General features: G+C 41.1%; 1 protein-coding gene across 1 annotated transcript; it reads left to right on the top strand.

Moving 5' to 3' along the window:
- The first annotated feature begins 3,036 nt into the window (after window positions 1-3,036).
- LOC132766478 (thioredoxin-like) lies at window positions 3,037-18,335 on the top strand. Its single transcript, XM_060760839.2, has 5 exons — window positions 3,037-3,075; window positions 6,422-6,526; window positions 12,012-12,071; window positions 13,649-13,714; window positions 18,056-18,335. Exons 1-5 carry the CDS (start codon window positions 3,037-3,039, stop codon window positions 18,116-18,118), a joined length of 333 nt encoding a protein of 110 aa, XP_060616822.2. The 3' UTR covers window positions 18,119-18,335.
- The last annotated feature ends 820 nt before the right edge of the window (window positions 18,336-19,155 follow it).

Genomic DNA, 19,155 nt, shown 5'->3' on the forward strand with positions numbered 1-19,155 from the left:
AGAGCCGCATACAGGGAGCACATAAGTCCTCTGTTACGCCAGCTCCACTGGCTGCCAGTCTGCTACTGAGCACAATTTAAACGGTTCCGGCCTAGCTTACCTGTCCAAACGTATCTCCCTTTATGATCCACCAAGGAGGTTAATATCTTCTGGGGAGGCCCTGCTCTCGGTCCCACCTGCTTTGCAAGTGCGGCAGGTGAGGATGAGAGACAGGGCCTTCTCAGTGAGGGCCCCTCAGCTATGGAACTCTCTCCCCAATGAGATTAGATCAGCACCCTCCCTCCTGGCCTTTAGAAAGAGAACAAAGACATGGTTATGGTATATTGTATATTGTATACTGTTCATTGAAATATGTTTTTAATGTTTTTTGATAATGCACTGTGTGTTGTAAAATTGTATTTGACACGTGTTGTGAACCGAATCTGAGTCCCTCTCGAGGTGAGAAGATCGGTATAAAAAACCCCTAAATAAATAAATAAATAAAATAACCAAGCTTTTGACTGGTGAAGTAAGGCATTACAAGAGGCAAATATGGAATATGTGCAGTTGACATTTGCAATGGCCTGGTCTATGTACTTGAATAATGTGATTTTAATCTTTTTATTAGGTGTTTTAATTTTTATACTTCATGTTTTAAATGTATTTTTATTTTATCTTATGATGAATTGCCCCATTGATTGTATACTTTGTTATGGTGTTGATTGTAAGGCATTGAATTTTGCCACTATGTCTGTGTAAACTGCTTTGAGTCCCACCAGGGGTGAGAAAAGTGGTATATAAATACTGTAAATAAATAAATTGTATAACTTCTTTAAACTTCAGACTAAAACTCAGAATGGATTCAGAAGGGATGATTTGCCACTGATTGTCCAAAATACACATTTCTGTTAACATCCTGATTTGGCCAAAGTGTCTGGCAATTTAAAGCACGTTATACAAAAAGTGATGATATCCCTTTTAGATTAAGTACAGTCTTCTTTTCTGCCTTTGACCCAGTGAGAGTAATATAAGAGTGAGCCCAGCAGCTGAGGAGGGCATGAAAGTTAGAAAGAAGAAAAATAGAGATGGCAACCCTATGTTTGAGGCCTACTACATGCATGAGGCCTACCACATGCATCCTGGACCCCTGTCCATCCTGGCTTGTAAAGGAAGCCAGAGGGGGATTGGCCGAGTGGGTGAAGGTGGTGGTTAATGCCTCCCTTCGGGAAGGCATTATTCCAGCGAGCTTAAAACAAGCTATAATAAAACCGCTGTTGAAAAAACCATCACTGGACCCCACTAAATTCGACCACTATCGGCCAGTTTCCAATCTCCCCTTTTTGGGCAAAGTCTTGGAACGTGTGGTGGCCTCACAACTCCAGGTATTCTTGGTAGACATGGATTATCTAGATCCGGCACAGTCTGGCTTTAGGCCGGGACATGGTACCGAGACAGCCTTGGTCACCTTAGTGGATGATCTGCACCGGGAGCTCGACAGGGGGAGTGTGTCCCTGTTGGTGCTGCTGGACCTCTCAGCGGCCTTCGATACCGTCGACCACAGTATCCTTCTGGGACGCCTCGCAGGGATGGGTCTCGGAGGTACTGTTCTGCAGTGGCTCCGGTCATTCCTAGAGGGCCAATCTCAGAAGGTGTTACTGGGGGACACCTGTTCAACCCCACAACCGTTGTCTTGTGGGGTTCATCGGGGCTCAATACTGTCCCCCATGTTGTTCAACATCTACATGAAGCCGCTGGGTGAGATCATCCGGAGTTTCGGAGTGCGGTGTCATCTGTACACAGATGATGTCCAACTCTGTCACTCCTTTCCACCTGCTACTAAGGAGGCTGTCGAGGTCCTGAACCGGTGCTTGGCCGCTGTGACCGTCTGGATGAGGGCGAACAAATTGAAATTGAATCCAGACAAGACAGAGGTACTCCTGGTCAGTCGCAAGGTCGAACAGGGTATAGGGTTACAGCCTGTGTTGGATGGGGTCGCACTCCCCTTGAAGACACAGGTTCGCAGCTTGGGTGTGACCCTGGACTCATCGCTGAGCCTGGAACCCCAGGTTTCGGCGGTGACCAGGGGAGCATTCGCACAGTTAAAACTCGTGCACCAGCTGCGACCGTACCTTGGGAAGTCTGACTTGGCCACGGTAGTCCACGCTCTGGTTACATCCCGCTTAGACTACTGCAATGCTCTCTACGTGGGGTTGCCCTTGAAGACTGCTCGGAAGCTTCAAATGGTCCAACGTTCGGCAGCCAGGTTGCTAACAGGAGCGGCACTCAGGGAGCACACCACTCCTCTGTTGCGCCAGCTCCACTGGCTGCCAATCTGCTACCGGGCACAATTCAAGGTGCTGGCTTTAGCCTATAAAGCCCTAAACGGTTCTGGCCCTACCTACCTCTCCGAACGCATCTCCTCCTATGAACCGACCAGGACATTAAGATCGTCTGGGGAGGCCCTGCTCTCGGTCCCGCCCGCATCGCAGGCGCGGTTGGTGGGGACGAGAGACAGGGCCTTCTCGGTGGTGGCCCCTCGGCTATGGAACGCCCTACCTGTGGACATCAGACAGGCCCCTTCACTGCTGGCATTCCGGAGGAAAGTCAAGACTTGGCTTTACGAACAAGCATTTGGCTAAATAATGCAATGAAATACAGTAATACGGTACAATTGATCACAGGAATTGGTATAAAGGATTATGATTACGGATTCTGATTCTGATTTGTTTGCTGAGGCATATATCTAGGATTATGATTGTTTTTGACCTGATGTTTTGTATAATGTGTTTTAACTGCCTTGTTGTTGTTGTTGTGTTGACCTTTACTATGTAAACCGCCTTGAGTCGCCATTTCGGCTGAGAAAGGCGGTATAGAAGTAAAGCAAATAAATAAATAAATAAATTTGTCCTTCCCTGCAAGTGATGGTGCAGCTCAGAATTAAAAGGATATGAGCTGACATATGTTTCTATGTCACAAAAGCATCCCGGCAACCTGATCTGACCTGAATCACTTTCCACTGATGAAATGTGAGAGAGGGAAATTGCTTCAGGGGGCATCATGGAGACACCCGTAATGCCACAGAAAATTCACAACAAGGTTTTTATACTAGATACTAAAAAAATTAGCTTAATTCTTAGGTGAAAGCCAGAAACACAACCCTATTTTATGGTTGTTAGCAAGTTATAACTTTTTTCTGGACCTAGTAACAGAATTGGTAAAATTATGTCCTTCACCTGTTTTGCAGATTTCATTGTGATTGTCCAAGTTGATATGCCCAATATTTTACAAGCTATTGATCTTGAACCTGTAGATTCTATGCTACTATGATTATATCACTGGTTAACACAGTGATATATGTTAGCCCCATTTCTGAGTATATTTGACCTGCTGATTCCAAAAATGGCACCAGTTTTCCCCATCGACTCTATTTTTTGAGACAGAACATATGCCATATACCAGTCATTATCTGCTTACCCACTAAAACTCATGATTACCATATCCAAGAAACTAGAGCCTGAAATAAACCCTATAATAGGCCTAAAAACAAGGCACCAAATAATAATAATAATAATAATAATAATAATAATAATAATAATAATAGCAAAGACTCTGGCACAAGCTAGTCAAGGTGGTCCCAGTGGTGATTGGCACACTGGGTGCAGTGCCTAAAGACCTTGGCCTGCACTTAAACACAATCGGAGCTGACAAAATTACCATCTGCCAGCTTCAGAAGGCCATCTTACTGGGATATGCATGCATTATTCGCCGATACATCACACAGTCCTAGACACTTGCGAAGTATCCAACATGTGACCAAATACAACAGCCAGCAGAGTGATCTTGTCTGCTGTGGACTCATCTTGTTGTGTTTCTAATAATAACAACAACAACACTTTATTTATATTTTTCTTATCTCCCCAGAGGGACTCAGGGCAGATTCCAAACATAAAAGGCAAACATTCAATGCCTGAACACAACATTACATCCATACAAACTAAATTTGGCAACCCAACATATGAAAACAAATTATGACTTAACAGCTCAAATTAAATAAAAAGTGCAGCCTGTTATATCAGACATAAGACAAAACATCAAATATCAAAAATTTGTTAGGCTGTGTTATTCTTAAGCAGTGTTAAGAACTCTATTGAAAATCTGGCTGGGAGATTCTAGGAGCTGTAGTTTTTAAAATATTTTTTCCCCAGTTTTGCTAGAGTCGGGCACAGTTTATGATTCACCACCAGCACCATCACTAAGAGTTCTATGTCTCCTTAAATAACTAGCAAGTCTCCATATGAAATCTTTTAGAAGGAACACAAACAAAATCCTTCAAAACAAATGGCTGGTCATCTGAACTTGGCCCAGGTGTTTTACAGGAAATAAGAATCATCACATTATTGGACCAGAGGTTTAGCACAGCTGGTAAATCATCAGCAACTATAAGATCTATCAACAGAAAGGTTGCAAGTTCAAAGCCCCAGGTCGGCGTAAGCAGCCGACCGTCAGCCCTGCTCACTTTTAACCTAAGCAGTTCGAAAACAGCTTTAGCTGCAATTAGGGCAATTATGTACCGCTAAAAGCCATACAGCGCCATAAAGAAAAAGAAGATCAGAAAATGCTGGAATGAGGAAGTCCTGATGGCTCTTAGTCATAGAGGAGGGAGTGACAGCACCCCCTGTGGACTCGAGCCCAACCGTACATGGCATCGACACAACATCTCCTTCTGTTCTGTCTGTGTACTGTCTATACAAACAGCATTGAATGTTTGCTGTGTATGTGTACTTGTGATCCACCCTGAGAAGGGTGGAACATAGAAGGGCAGAATATAAATAAAGTGTTATTATTATTTATTACTGTTATTATAAACTGAGTCAAAATCCTGTAGTATGACATAAAAGTGGGCACTTCAATCCAAACCACTGTTGTTTAGATCTAATGAATGGGTTTAAAGAAGAAGAGACTATGCCATTGTTTAAATGCACAATGGAAGAGGCTAAGCAAATATATAAATACACAGTAGAAGATACTAGACAGTTACCGCTGGTCCTATGTAGTCATGGATTCTACATCCATGAATACAGCCATAATTTGAAAATGTTCCAAAAATATTCTAGAAAGCAAACCATGATTTTGCCATTTTATATCATGGACACCATTTTTATACAACTCGTATCTAATGAGATTTGAGCATTCATGGGTTTAGTAACCATGGAACACCCAGAAACCAAAACTCAGTGAATACTGTAGTTAAGCTTTTAGAAGAGCCATAATTCTATTTGTTCAAGATAAACTGATGTGTGTTGGCTTATGTCCTCCTTTTGTTCTCTCCCTAATCATTAAAGGTCATTGGATCACACAATTCTTTCAACATGTATAAAAAAACAGAATCTGATAATAAACAAATAGAAAGTATATTATCCTATGACCTTCTCTGCACAATGACTGAATACAAATACAATGTTTTACTGATGATTCTGATCATCTCCCCCCCCCCCCCCCCAAAAAAAAAAGGAGTGGAAAGGTTGAGCAGATTCTGGTTGCATCTACCATAACTGCCATGACACAATGCTTTGGAATCCTGGGATTTGTAGTTTGCTGAGGCATCAGTACTCTGGCAAAAAAAAAACACTAAAGACCTTATAGAACTACAACTTCCAGGATTCCATAGCATTGCACCACAGCCGTTAAAGTGGTGTCAAACTACGTTAATTCCACAGTACAAATGCACCCTAAGTGTCCTTTAAAGAAAGATGATATCTGTTCAGCAGTGCATAAGAGACAAGCAAATCAAATAGTATTAGCAAGAGCAGGTGGAGCCCCTGGTGGGGCAGTGGGTTAAACCCCTGTGCCTGCAGGACTGAAGACCGACAGGTCACAGGTTCAAAGCCAGGGAGAGTGCGGATGAGCTCCCTCTATCAGCTCCAGCTCCTCATGCGGGGACATGAGAGAAGCTTCCAACAGGATGGTAACACATCAAAACATCCAAGCGTCCCCTGGGCAACGTCCTAGCAGACGGCCAATTCTCTCACACCAGAAGCGACTTGCAGTTTCTCAAGTCGCTCCTGACATGACTAAAAACAAGAGCAGGTTTAAGCTATCACATATTTTTGTATGCCAGACTTGATCTCTCGTATGATATGTGCCTATATTGCCTTAAGTTCAGCAAATCCATTCAAATAAATTACCAAACATTTTCATATGTGATTTTATACACAACATATTCTCTATCTGCATTATGGACTCGTATTTGCATACTTAGAGGTGCTCATAATCATTAATAGAGAGCTCTCACATTCGTATTGTTCTCAGAATATACACACGTTCAATTTTGCAGTTGACTACTGTTGTCACAGTGCCCCTCCTTAGCTGGATTTAGTTTAATTTCCCATTGCTGTTGTGTGCTTGAAATGTTTACCTGTATGTGCACTTCCTTCTCAAACAGAAAGAATTGGAGAAGTTTTTGAAGAATGCAGGCCCCCAACTTGTTGTCATTGACTTTTCCGCCAAATGGTGTGGGCCTTGCAAAATGATTCGTCCCGCCTTTCATGTAAGTTTAACATTACCCTCACTCTCCACCTACTCTTGCCAGATTGTTGTAATTGTTAAGTGTCATTGTCAGGTTGGCACTGACTTAAAGTCACTCTATGAATGAGAGCCATCCAAAGACACTGTCATTGACAGCTGTCTTGCAAAATTGCAGCTTTGGCTTCCCTTGATTCAGTCAATCCACCGATAACACAGTTTTCATCTTTTTGCTGGAGAAAAGTGGGAATCCACTTCTGCTCTCATATCACTAAAACTGAGCAGCTGTGCTGTTGCTTTAAAGGAGTTCTCCAATATGCTGAACCTAGGGATTACTATAGTAAAGCTTTGAATCAAATGTCAAGTCTGCAAAAATCCAAACCACAAATGTGGAGGAACAGCAGTATTAAACACATGAGAAACAAATATAGAGTCCTCACTCGAATAAATTTGATTCTAAACTTGAGAAGGAGCCCATATGAATAAATTGAATAGTATCAACTATGCTAAAGAACCTCACCAAGTAGATAAAATTATGAGAAAAGGTAAGACTGCTAAATTTCTGTATGGGGTAAGTCGTTGTAGTAGTATTAGTAGTAATGGTGATAGTTGCTATGATTTTCCCCTTCCAAACATTACAGAAATATCATTCACCCATGTCCTGATTGTTGGTAGAATGGACCTCTTTTTCCCCATGCATCTGATGTCTACTAAAATAGGTTATGATGGGGTAGGGACTAAGTAATACTTATGAATACAGAATAGTTATAGATTAGTAAATCTAGGTAACTATTCAATATTCATGATCATTACTTAATCATGAATGTGGCACTGTTGCCATGGTTGTAAACCCACTGACATCCAACCTCCTTTCCCAGGCATCAACTGAATTGGGAGAAGGAGATCTATTCAGCCAGCAATTGGAACATGGTTGAATCATGATTTTTCCAGGTTTGGTTGGGAGGTCAGGCTATGAAAAGTTATTCAGTTAGGTATGTTAAGCACAAATAGCTGAGACGGAATACTGGTTCTCATCTAACTACATATGTATTGGATAGCTAGGACCATGGAAGAGGATCCATGCCTGGCGAGCATATGTTAAACCAGACAGGTCAGGACAAAGAAACTAACTCACCAGGTTGAAAACAAACCACAAAAGTTTATTAGAATTTGGCCAAAAAGGATGCAAGTATAGCAATTAGTTTCAAAATATACAAACATAACCAAACAGAAAAAAACAATACATCTTATACAGTTTTAACCCTTATTCAGACTTTCTGCCCCCTCCTCAGATTGGCCAGAAAAGAGGCTGGCTAGGATCCATGCTGGGATTGGTGGGAGGGAGAATGGCAGAGTGAAGGACCAATCAAGTGCAGAGACACCCCCTAGGCGGGCACAGTCCAGGGAAAACAAATGATAAAGATATGTTGATAGGCTTTTGTCAATGTCCACTTCTATGTCAAAAAAAGGTGTGGATCTTAGGAAACAAAGTTGCAAAACTCAAGAAACAGAGGTGCTGACCTTGGGTAACCAAGGGTCTGGCTGTCAATAAAAAGGTTTAACAATGCACATACTCTGAGCTTCTGTTTCTGCAAGCAGCAATTTCTCAACTTCAAATGATACTTATAATTAGACAGCTAGGTTTGGGTTTATCTGGGCTGCCAAAGAAGTCACATATATTTGCATATGCATGAACAATGGAGTGTGGTGATGCCTGGCTGGGAAACAGTCAGAGGATTTTGCTCAACCTTCTAATTCTCAGGAAATTCCTCAGCAGGGCTAGGAAGAGTTGACTGTCTCTGGGCTTATCAGGTGATATTTTAGTTAAAAGTCTATACATTTTATATATATGAAATAGATACAATACACAGAAAGATATAAGTTATATTGAAAGTCACGAAGAATAGATATAATCTAGTCAAGGGTTAGATATAACAGAGTTTAGGGGTTTATAGCTGCTGTTGATTCGGTCTCAATCTTTTGATGCTTTGAACTTGCACAAGTCTGGAAAGGGTCTTTTAAAAAGGAAAAATCATATATTATAAATGAATTGTAAATCTTTGAGGGTGGTATTGTGTCTCAATAACACTTACAGCCACACAAAAGAAAAAGGAACTTTGGAAATATAAACACCTGCCTTGTACTAAATCCTATGGGGTCAACGAGCATTATTTCACAGCCCAATTTGATGATTCCTTGTGATCTTCTTTTCACATCTTCCTGCAATCCTCCTTAGTTTCTCAAATTGGGTGAGATTGAGGGTGTTAAGCAGCCAAATTATTTGGATGGAGAGCAAATTGCTAATGCATCTTGCTAAGGATCACAATAACAGGCTTTTAGGAGAGCACTTTTTGTGAGAGGACTTTTGGCTTTATATTCTTTTAATGAATAAAGTGTAAGTCCCAAGAGTAATTTTGAGGAAAGATTTAAAAGGTAGCAGAGGAGGCACGTTCATGAAGCTAAGTATTGATTCTGTGCCCTTTTTTAGCTATATGCTGAAAAAACACCAAAAACTTTGCTCATTTCATGGATCCCTGAGTCGTTGTGTCAGGTCTCTTCCTATATACCCTACTAATACTGTACTAAAAAGCCTAATACAATTATTATTTGAATTAAAACTCTCCAAAAAATGAACTTCAAATTACAAAATTCTCAAACTCTATTAAAACGACAGATATTCTCCTGGGAATGGAGAGCCACTTTCAGCTCCAGTCTCTTTGTGCATTATCGTGATTGGCTGGCAGAGTGAAAGGGGGACCTATCAGGTGAACTGAAATGGCCAAATAATGTATTTTCTGCATTTTCCCTTCAGTTGTAGTTGCTGTAGTGTGCCTTCAAGTTCCTTCTAACCTATGACAACCCTAAGGTGAAATTATCATGGAATTTTTTCAGCAGGCTTTGTTCTGGGGAGGTTTACCATGGCCTTCCCTTGTGGCTCAGAGAGTGTGATCTGATCAAGGTCACCAAGTGGGTTCCCATACCTGGGTGAGGATTCAAACCCTGTCCTCCCAAGGTTTAATATCCAGGCTGTCATACCACATTGGCACACTAATTTAGGGTGCTCCCTGAAAAAATTAGGAGGGAAACTCAGTCCCCTGGAGTCAATTAAGCAGCAGAAATGTGGGTTGAGGCTAAATTGTAAAATAGTAAATAGAGAAATTGAGTGAGGACATGCAGGAACCCTGAAAGAGCCACATAATTTGAACCTTTGGTCTAGTGCAGTGGTTCTCAACCTGTGGGTCCTCAGGTGTTTTGGCCTACAACTCCCAGACATCCCAGCCAGTTTACCAGCTGTTAGGATTCCTGGAAGATGAAGGCCAAAACATCTGAGGACCCACAGGCTGAGAACCACTGGTCTACTGTAAAGACTTGCTTATCCCATGGTCTCTTGAAGTCATCATCTAATTAAGTTCTGAATTGACGTTATTCTTTATTGGCTTGGTAGTGAGTACATTTTCACCAAACACTATCTGTCACACACACACATATATGCAACTGATCTGCAGGCTGCATTGCTGAAAATCTGAGAAATTATCTTATGCAGTTTTTGGGATACTTATCAGTTTTGGACCTCATTGAGGGCCATATGCAAGGCATACATTCCAACCCTATCTATATTTACTTAGGAGTATGCTTCATCAATTTCCAAAGAATGTACAAGAGGCTAACGTTTACTGGACTATGTCAAGCAAATTTGGTGTGGTTTACTGAATACACTCGGCCCTTATGAACACTCCCATATGCCTGCATTTTACAAGAAATACTAATAGTCTTTTGGGCAGCTTGCCAACTGTGGGATCTTCTCATCTCCTTAATCCCAAGGTTCCTTGGAATGCATTTTAAAAACTTTGCTTTAAAGTGAAGCTCTTAAGGTTGCCACTTTTTCCTCTGAAAAGCTATTAGACTTTGCCTCAACCTGCTAGCTTGTCCCATTCCAACAGATCAGTGTGATTACAAATACTGACCCCTCTCACCTAACCCAGTCAACTCAAGCATCTCACTTAAAACTCCCCAAATGCATCAATGCTCTAACCATCCAAGGCCAGCTAAAGTACCAAAGGCATCGGCAAGGAAAGAGATAGTCACAAATTGGCTCATTTGCAATCAGTATAGCTTACTTCCAAATAACAAGTTGCTTGTTTATTTATCCATTTAATATTTCAGTACAGCCTTACACCCCAGTTTGGGGCACTATCATTTAAGACAACTTTGAAACAACACGGAAAACTTTAAAACAAGACAACAGGATAAATAAAATCCCAAACCCAGGACCAGGCTACAATGACTGAACCCCAAAGTCTAGGTGGATGGAAAAAATTAATTTGGCTCTGAAGTAAGGCTGTCCATTCCAGCTGAGCCTCAATGAAGATGATGTTCCTTAGTCCAAGAAGGCCACCGCCCAAAAGGCCCTCTCCTTCATCCTCACATGGTATCAAATTTGCTCTGAAGGTTTCTCAAAAGTTCACCGAAACAAGATTTTAGATATATGTTTATTACATTGAGAACCTATAGAAGCATACTATTGGATCCTGGCATGTACAGTTGGACCTCCATATCTATGGGTGATTGGATCCAGAACCTTTTGTGAATACATACATCCACAAATCCTCAAGTTCCATATATAGAAAAAAACCAAAATGACTGACAAACCAGGCACAAACTGGATCAGTAAGATGTAGATGATTCCCTGCCAACCTCTCCAGCAACCACAGGAACTGTGAAAACAATGAAGAAGCAGGGATGATGCAGCCATGTTCATGGCTCTTCCTTTGCAAGGCAAGTCCAGCCATGAAGAGTAAACAAAGGAAGTGATCGGATCCGTGACCAGTTGAATCCATAGATATGGCACTCACAGATAGAGTACCAATTGAACATTTAATGTGGTTTGACCACCAGATCCAATGTGATGTAGTAGTTTAAATACTCAACTAGGGTCCCTTCCATGCTGGCCTTATTTTCCAGGATCTGATCTCAGATTATCTGATTATCCCAGATTATCTGGCAGTGGATACTCATATAATCCAGTTTAAAGCATATAATTTGGGATCAGATCCTGGGATATAGGACAGTGTAGAAGGAGCCTAGGACTCCAGAATCAGGGTTGAAATCCCCACTCAGTCATGGAAACCCACCAGGTAGCCTTGAATAAACCATACACTCTCAACTACAAAGGAAGACAAACCCATATCTGAAACAATCTTACCAAGCAAACTCTGTGTGAGGATCACCTTAGGGTCACCCTAACTCAGAAATGACATGAAATAACATAACAGCAACATAACAACATTTAATCAACAGGAGCCAAAATTCTATTTTGATGTCATGTCATGTTATTTGATCTAAAAAACTTCTGAATTCTTAATTTTCTTTCCCAAAATATTATGTTAAATGGATAAAATGGATGGGTAGAGGAAAAATGGGGGTTGAATGAGACTTAACCTGAAATGGTGATTCATACGAAACTACTGTTCTCTGGTAACTACCATGCTTAATTGTCTTCTATTCCAAAGGAGTTAGCTGTTCGGTATGAACATGTGCTGTTCTGCATTGTTGATATAGACTTGGCAGAGGTAAGTTGCTAAATTCAGAGGACTGATTATGTTGAGTTTTTCTATTTTGTAGACATTTGGAGAGTACCAGATTAGGGAAGAGAATATTAGGGTGACACCCAAAGGTACACATTGCTTAACCTGAAAAGGTGCTATTCTGCATAGTTGACAGAGACTTGACAGAAAGAAGTGAACAAAATTCAAAGGACAAATTATGTCGAGTGTTTCCATTAGAGTAGTCTTTGCCAACCTGGTGCCAGCATGACTGTATAGTCTGATACATTTGGTGAGTACGAGAATAGGAAAGAGATTATTAGGATTTGGACTATTGGCCCATTCATGATTCTAGTTCCAGCAGTGACAAATCAGCTTTCCTCCACCGTGTCTCCTTCTTAGATGAGTCCAATTGTTTCTCTCATGAGCCAGCATAACCAAGGGTTATGGTGGGAGCTGTAGGCCAAACTGTATGGAGGGATCCTGGTTGATAAAGATGCTCTGAAAACTTGAGACTAGGACATAATGGTAATGGTCATTGATTCTGAAGTATATTTAGCATCTGCCATAAAGGAAAGCTTAGAGAAGACAATGATGCTGAGGAAAAAGGAAGGAAAAAGGAAGAGGGGCCGACCAAGGGCAAGATGGATGGATGGTATCCTTGAAGTGACTGGATTGACCTTGAAGGAGCTGGGGGTGGTGACAACCAACAGGGAGCTCTGGCACGGACTGGTCTATGAAGTCACAAAGAGTCGGAAACGACTGAATGAATGAACAACAACAAAACACTGTAATTACACTACTACACAGTAAATTCCATTCCAATTTCCCCAATCCCAATTTATTTGTCAGCAGTCGGTGTGATTGATAGGGGTCTATTCCCCTGCTGATCAGGAAGCAGCTGGCTAAACTCTACCCATCTGCAGCAAGGTACTACTTCTGCCTATCGCATCAGAGATTGCTCACTGAGATGGGAATATCACTTAGCTTCTTCTTGACCAACAAGGGATATATCATCATCAATTGCAGCAGCCACACTCACACACCCCTTCCCAATAAATGCAACCTGGGGAACTTTCACAACCTCTATATATGCCCTAAATTAGGGATTACATATGGCTTGTGAATACAAAACAGTTATGACTGCATAGTTCTAGGTTACACAATCACAACAGCCTAATAGGATTCCAGCCAATATTTATTTTATCTTTGGCTTTTCCTATCAAGGCAGGGATCAACAAATAGCATAACACATAACATTAGCTGAAAGAGTATATGAAACCTTTGCATGATAGCCTAATTCGGATTGACTGAAGTAGGTGCCCCAAGAGGATCTGAATGTATGGGGTGGATTTCACGTAAGAAGATGATCCTTAGGTAACCTGGACCCAAATGATGTAGAGTTTAAAACCTAATAACCAATACTTTATATTTCATCTAGAAACCAGTCGAGAAAATTGGTGAATATTGGGTGCAGCCCTGACAGATAAGAAGCAAAACAATTTTGCCCTTGTTTATTTTCATATATTTCATATATTTTTAGAGATTTCTACTGTAATGATATTCTTGATTTCATGGTAAATCATGCTTTGTCTCTTCCCTAGGGTGTGGCAGACCTTTGCAATATCACCGCCGTGCCAACCTTCCAGTTCTTCATGAAAGGAGAAAAGGTATTTGTGTCCTTTGAAGCCCATCCTAGTGTATTAGACCAGGGCTTTTCAAAGTTTGCCACTCATGACTCATTTTGACCTGAGAAATCTTTATGGGACACAGGCTCTAAAAATATATAAGACAGGTATAAAAATCAAACATTTACTAATTTGCAAGATCTGCTATATAGACTGATTTTCCTTTTTATGAAGCACAGCTGGAGCATCTTCTGCAGAATCCACTGTAAACACTAGACGGGCCAGAAAACTTTTACTGTTGCCAAATTTTCAGGAACCCAACCTTGAGTTAAGGGGTTGGAGTCCACAGTTTATGAAGCAGTGCATTAGACCACCTGGATTTTTGTCCTTAACCTCCAAAGTCTGCCCATAGAATCCAATAGGAGTCATTTTTATTAGAGATATAAATAATAATTATAAATTATCTTGCCTGTGCCAGGAAAGAGTGTTTCAACACATTGAGAGACATGTTGAATATTCCAAACATTTTTTTAAAAAGTTATAACCATATGGTGACATTTTTGTGAAGGGATTTTTGCACAAGCACATTACATTTTGCTCACATACATGCACACATTCACACACAGATGTTTTACACAAAACAGTTGCATTTTGTACTGCATAGTGGGTTTTAGCACAAAAAATAATTTTGTAAAAATTCTTCATAATCCCCCCCCCAAAATAAATAAATAAATAAATCCCAAAATACAAATAAAATAACATACGGAGGGTTCATCTATAACAGGCAATTAAAATGGGTGTAAATAGCTCTGGAGCAGCCCCGGTTCATGTCTAATCCAGGTCCTTTGTTTGGACAGCCTAGGAGCACATCCACTTCGGCAGCCTGCATCTCGTTTCCTGAGATTTACAGAGATTCTCCAGAGTTCTTATTATGAACCCCAAATATAAACCCATTCTTTTGATGGAGTGTTCAAGGAATAATAAGGCAGTTTAGATCAGTCAGACACTTCAGAGACCAAATTTGGTTTTAACACTTTTCGTGTAACATTTATTGAATACAATCACATTAGAATCACATCAGATTCACATCAAGAGAGAGCTCTCATTCATTCAGCTCAAGCATTCAAACATACTCTCACACACAGGCCTCTCCAAATGAAGATGATCAGGTTCCTCTGAAAGGGTTCCATTGCCGCGCTTCAGGAAACATGCTTAATCTGGAGGTCCCCTGCATTTAAAGCTGAAAGTCAGTCTTTCTTTTTGATGAGCATGTTTTTTTGTTATCATAGTTTCAAAACATCCACATTCCAGGCCATATGACTTATGGGGTACCACCTATACACCTTATACACCTCGCTGCAAACCTTATTGTCCATTGTTATTCAGATAGGTCTTACTGCTTCCTCGCTTCGTCTACCAAGTCCAACTCATATAATGCTTTGAACGAACTCCATGTTGATTCTTCAGGCTTGTTTTTTCTGCTCTTCTTCATGCATTCCCACATTCCTTCTTTACATTCTCAGCACTTTAATAATGACCTGGCTTATGAGTGCACTGAATCTTGACCTAACATGTCTATCAGGCATAATTTGCACTGCAGCCAGGGGCAGCTGAAGCAATAGGCAAGATATGCATTTGCGTATAGCGTGAATACCCGAGGGGTGCTCTTGAGGTGCTCCCGCCTCGATCCACTGCTGGGCTACGGTCAAGGCTGGCTCCGGGCAGGGGGCGTCCTCAGCCAGCTCTGCAACCATGGGGCTGGCCATTGGCAAGGGCCATGAATAAGGTCCTTCCTTCTTTACCTTACATGTCTATTAGGCATAATTTGCACTGCAGCATTTGTTCTGCGAAAGAAAAATGTTAGATGGCTGAACTGGACTCATTCCTCACACTCATTGTTTGTCTTTATTTTACTAACTTTCAGATAACAGCACATTTGAGCCTTCCACACTGTTTGTACTGTATAACTGAATAACTGTATAACTGTGGTTCTTTTAGTGATCATCTGTATCTCCATGCAAAGCTGCATAACCTCGGCACTTTCAATCCCCTTTATGTAGAGGGCAGACATATTCAAGCACAGTTTAAAGATAATGAACCATATGAATACTGAGAACAGCATTTCCATTCGCTTATGAATACTTAACATCTGGACAAAAGCTAACACACAGGTCCTCTGGTTATAGTTACTCTCATTATATCCAGATTTACTGATTTTTTAAAAAAAACTAATGTAATTGAATCAGCAGTGATTTTTTCTGTTCATGTGTGTATAAACGTTTATATAAGCAGGTTTTATATATATCAACGTCCTCTTTTGCTGTCTTTTCAGCAGGAGATGGATGTGTAAGTGGCCCTTGCAATCTCCACTGCAGTCCTGTAATTGTTTTTTAAAATATAATGAGGTGGTGGTTGTATAGAGGGTTAGAAAAATGATCTACATGTATACAGATAAACTTTACTTAACTGAGTAGTTTCTCAATTTCATTTTATTCGTTATGTTTTATCTCACCCTTTCGTTGTTCGGTCCGAAACAATTTTTAAAAGGTCAATAAATCAGTAAACAATAAAACCTATAAAAGAATAAAAATCACAGGGGCATAAAAATCACATTGGCATCAGAAACCTGGGAAAATATTCAGATATACACATACAATTAATTCTACCAGCACCAGACTGCTCCCAGACAAGAATTTATTATTATGGCTCATTCAGCTAAATTTTATGTGGGGAACCAGACAAAGGTTGCTTCTAGACCTTTGTCTTTTTTACTGTGCAATAGCAGAGTTCATGTTTACAAAAGCTCCAGGTGACATCAGATGGATTCTTGTTGGAGACATAAGCTGACATATCCTCCCAATTCACAACCTCCCCATACATAAACTATTTATGGTTGCTGCAGAAAGAGATGTCGAGTATCTTTTTGCATAACAGAACCCTTGACTCTTGCAATACTGGCAGCTTCAGAATTATTTACATTGGCTTCAAGGCCATTGAGACACCATGAGATAATCCTCCCCCTTTTTTACATCTCTGCTGATGTTGGAATAGACCACTGTCTATTGTGATGGCCAGGAGCTTACATGGAGATCTGTAGCCAACTGGAAGTAGCATTGGTGGCATGAAAAGTGAGGTGACAGTCCAGTAGAGCAAAGGCAAAGTTCCAACTTAGCTAAAGGAGGCAGTTGTGAGACCTATATTAAAAACCCATCCCTAAACCCCTCTATAATAGGCAGTTATCAAACAGTGTCCAACCTCCCCTTTCTAAGCAAGGTCTTGGAGCATGTGGTAGCCTCCCAACTCTAGGGATTTCTTGATGAGATTGATTATCTAGATTTATTTCAATCTGCTTTCAGGCCTGGCCATGGAACAGAGACAGTTTTGGTGGATGACCTACACAGAGAGCTAGACAGAGAGAGTGTGTCCTTGTTGGTTCTGCTGGATCTCTCAGCAGCTTTCAATACCATTGACCATTGTATCCTTTTGGGTGGTCCCGCTGGGATGGGACTTGGAGGCAGTGTCTTACAGACAGTGCCTCCTAGAGTGCCGTACCTAAGTGGTGCTGGTGGACTCCTGTCCAAACCCCATGCTGGTTATGATCTTTAAACTCTTAGATGGTTCCAGTCCAGGCTATTTGGCTGACTACATCTCCTTGTACGAACCTGCCCAGGCCCTGAGATCTTCAGGAGAGGCCCTTCTCTCAATCCCACCTCCATTTCAACGAGAGAGCGGGCCTTCTCAGTGGCTGCCCCTCAACTCTGGAACTACCTTCCCAGGGAAGGCAGAATGCCCCCCCCCCCCCGGCTGGCTAAAACCTTTTTATTCAGGCAAGCTTTTAAAGATGAAGGTGTTCAAGACAATCAAGGGTTGTGATGGTTTTGTTATGTGATTTTATATGCTTGATGGCTTTAACCTGGATTGTTTTAATATTAATGTCATTTAATATAGTTTTAATATTTGTTTATTTGTATATTCTAAGTTGTATTAAAATGCTTTTAGTTGTGAGATGTTTTGAGTCTCTGTATGGAAAGAAAAAGCAGGATATAAATGAACAAAACAAACAAACAAATAAATATTGAAGTATCAGGTCACCTGAACCATGGGGACACCAACACGGTGCTACAGCGGATTTGGAAGAGTGTGTGTGTACATCTCTGGGTCCAGTCCATATAGTCTCTGCTTCAGACTGGCGATGGATTTACCAGCCAGTGTAAACTCAGCTCCAGTAACCAACCACCTGATCTCAGAAGGTGAGAACATCTGAAGAAGAATTTCCAAGAATAGGTTCAGTAGTGTGTGGGCAGGCTGATTAAGTAGGGTTGGGCACTTCTCCAGAATTTCCGGTTCTTCAGTTAATTTCATTTTATTCTTGCTTATTCCTAGATTTTTGAAATGACTGGTGCTAATGCAAAAAAACTGGAGAAGAAGATTAAAGAGCTGATGTAATCACTGAAGAAAGCTTCACTGCGATCTCATGTTATTGCCTACAAATGCCATTAAAAGAACCTTTCCACAAGCGACCATCTAGGTGAAGGATATTCATTCAATATGAATGGTCTATTGAAGGCAGAGATCTAGAGGTTCCTATGTAATTGAATGATACATTTGACACTCAGTCACTCAGTCATCATAGAAAGAATGCAATTGTGTAGTCATGCCCCATTTCCACAGGTCTCATGTTCTGTCTGAGATCACCGGAAATTGCCTAAAGTCTTAATGGCAAACTAGCCCCACAGGGGAAAGCTTTGAAAGACCTGCTTGGTCTCCAGACCTCAAGAATTTGGAAGTGTGCTAATGGATCTTATAATCCTCTAGCAATTCACCTGGGGCTTTGAACTTCATACCTCTTACTTCTAACCACCTTATCACACAGGGTGAAATAAATAAATCCTCATAAACTTCTTCCTAACAGCCCTCTATTGTATAAAAACACAGAAGATCAAGGTTTGTTTTAGGGATTTTTAAAAGAACATTTCAAGGCATGGATGGTGGAATCTGTGAATGCAGAATCTGTTGATATGGAGGTTCAACTGTATTATCGTGCTCTGACCTACATGAAGCACTGCCTGAATATCAAGCAAAAAGTGGGTGCTAGAAACAATATCATACGAAAGCTGACTGGCACAACCTAGGGATCACAACCAGACACAGTGAAGACATCTGCCCTTGCGCTGTGCTACTCTGCTGCTGAGTATGCATGTCTAGTGTGGAACACATCTCACCACACTAAAACAGTGGGTGTGGCTCTTAATGAGACATGCGGCATTATCACGGGGTGTCTGCACCCTACACCACTGGAGAAATTACACTGTTTAGCTGGTATTGCACCACCTAACATCTGCTGGGAAGTAGCAACCAATAGTGAAAGGACCAAGGCAGTGACATCTCCAGCTCATCCCTTGTTTGGGTATCAGCCAACACGTCAACGACTTAAATCAAGAAATAGTTTTCTAAGATCTACAGAGACACTCGCTGGAACACCT

Source organism: Anolis sagrei, chromosome 2 (genome assembly GCF_037176765.1).
Source record: "Anolis sagrei isolate rAnoSag1 chromosome 2, rAnoSag1.mat, whole genome shotgun sequence".
In the NCBI taxonomy this organism is placed as follows: domain Eukaryota; kingdom Metazoa; phylum Chordata; class Lepidosauria; order Squamata; family Dactyloidae; genus Anolis; species Anolis sagrei.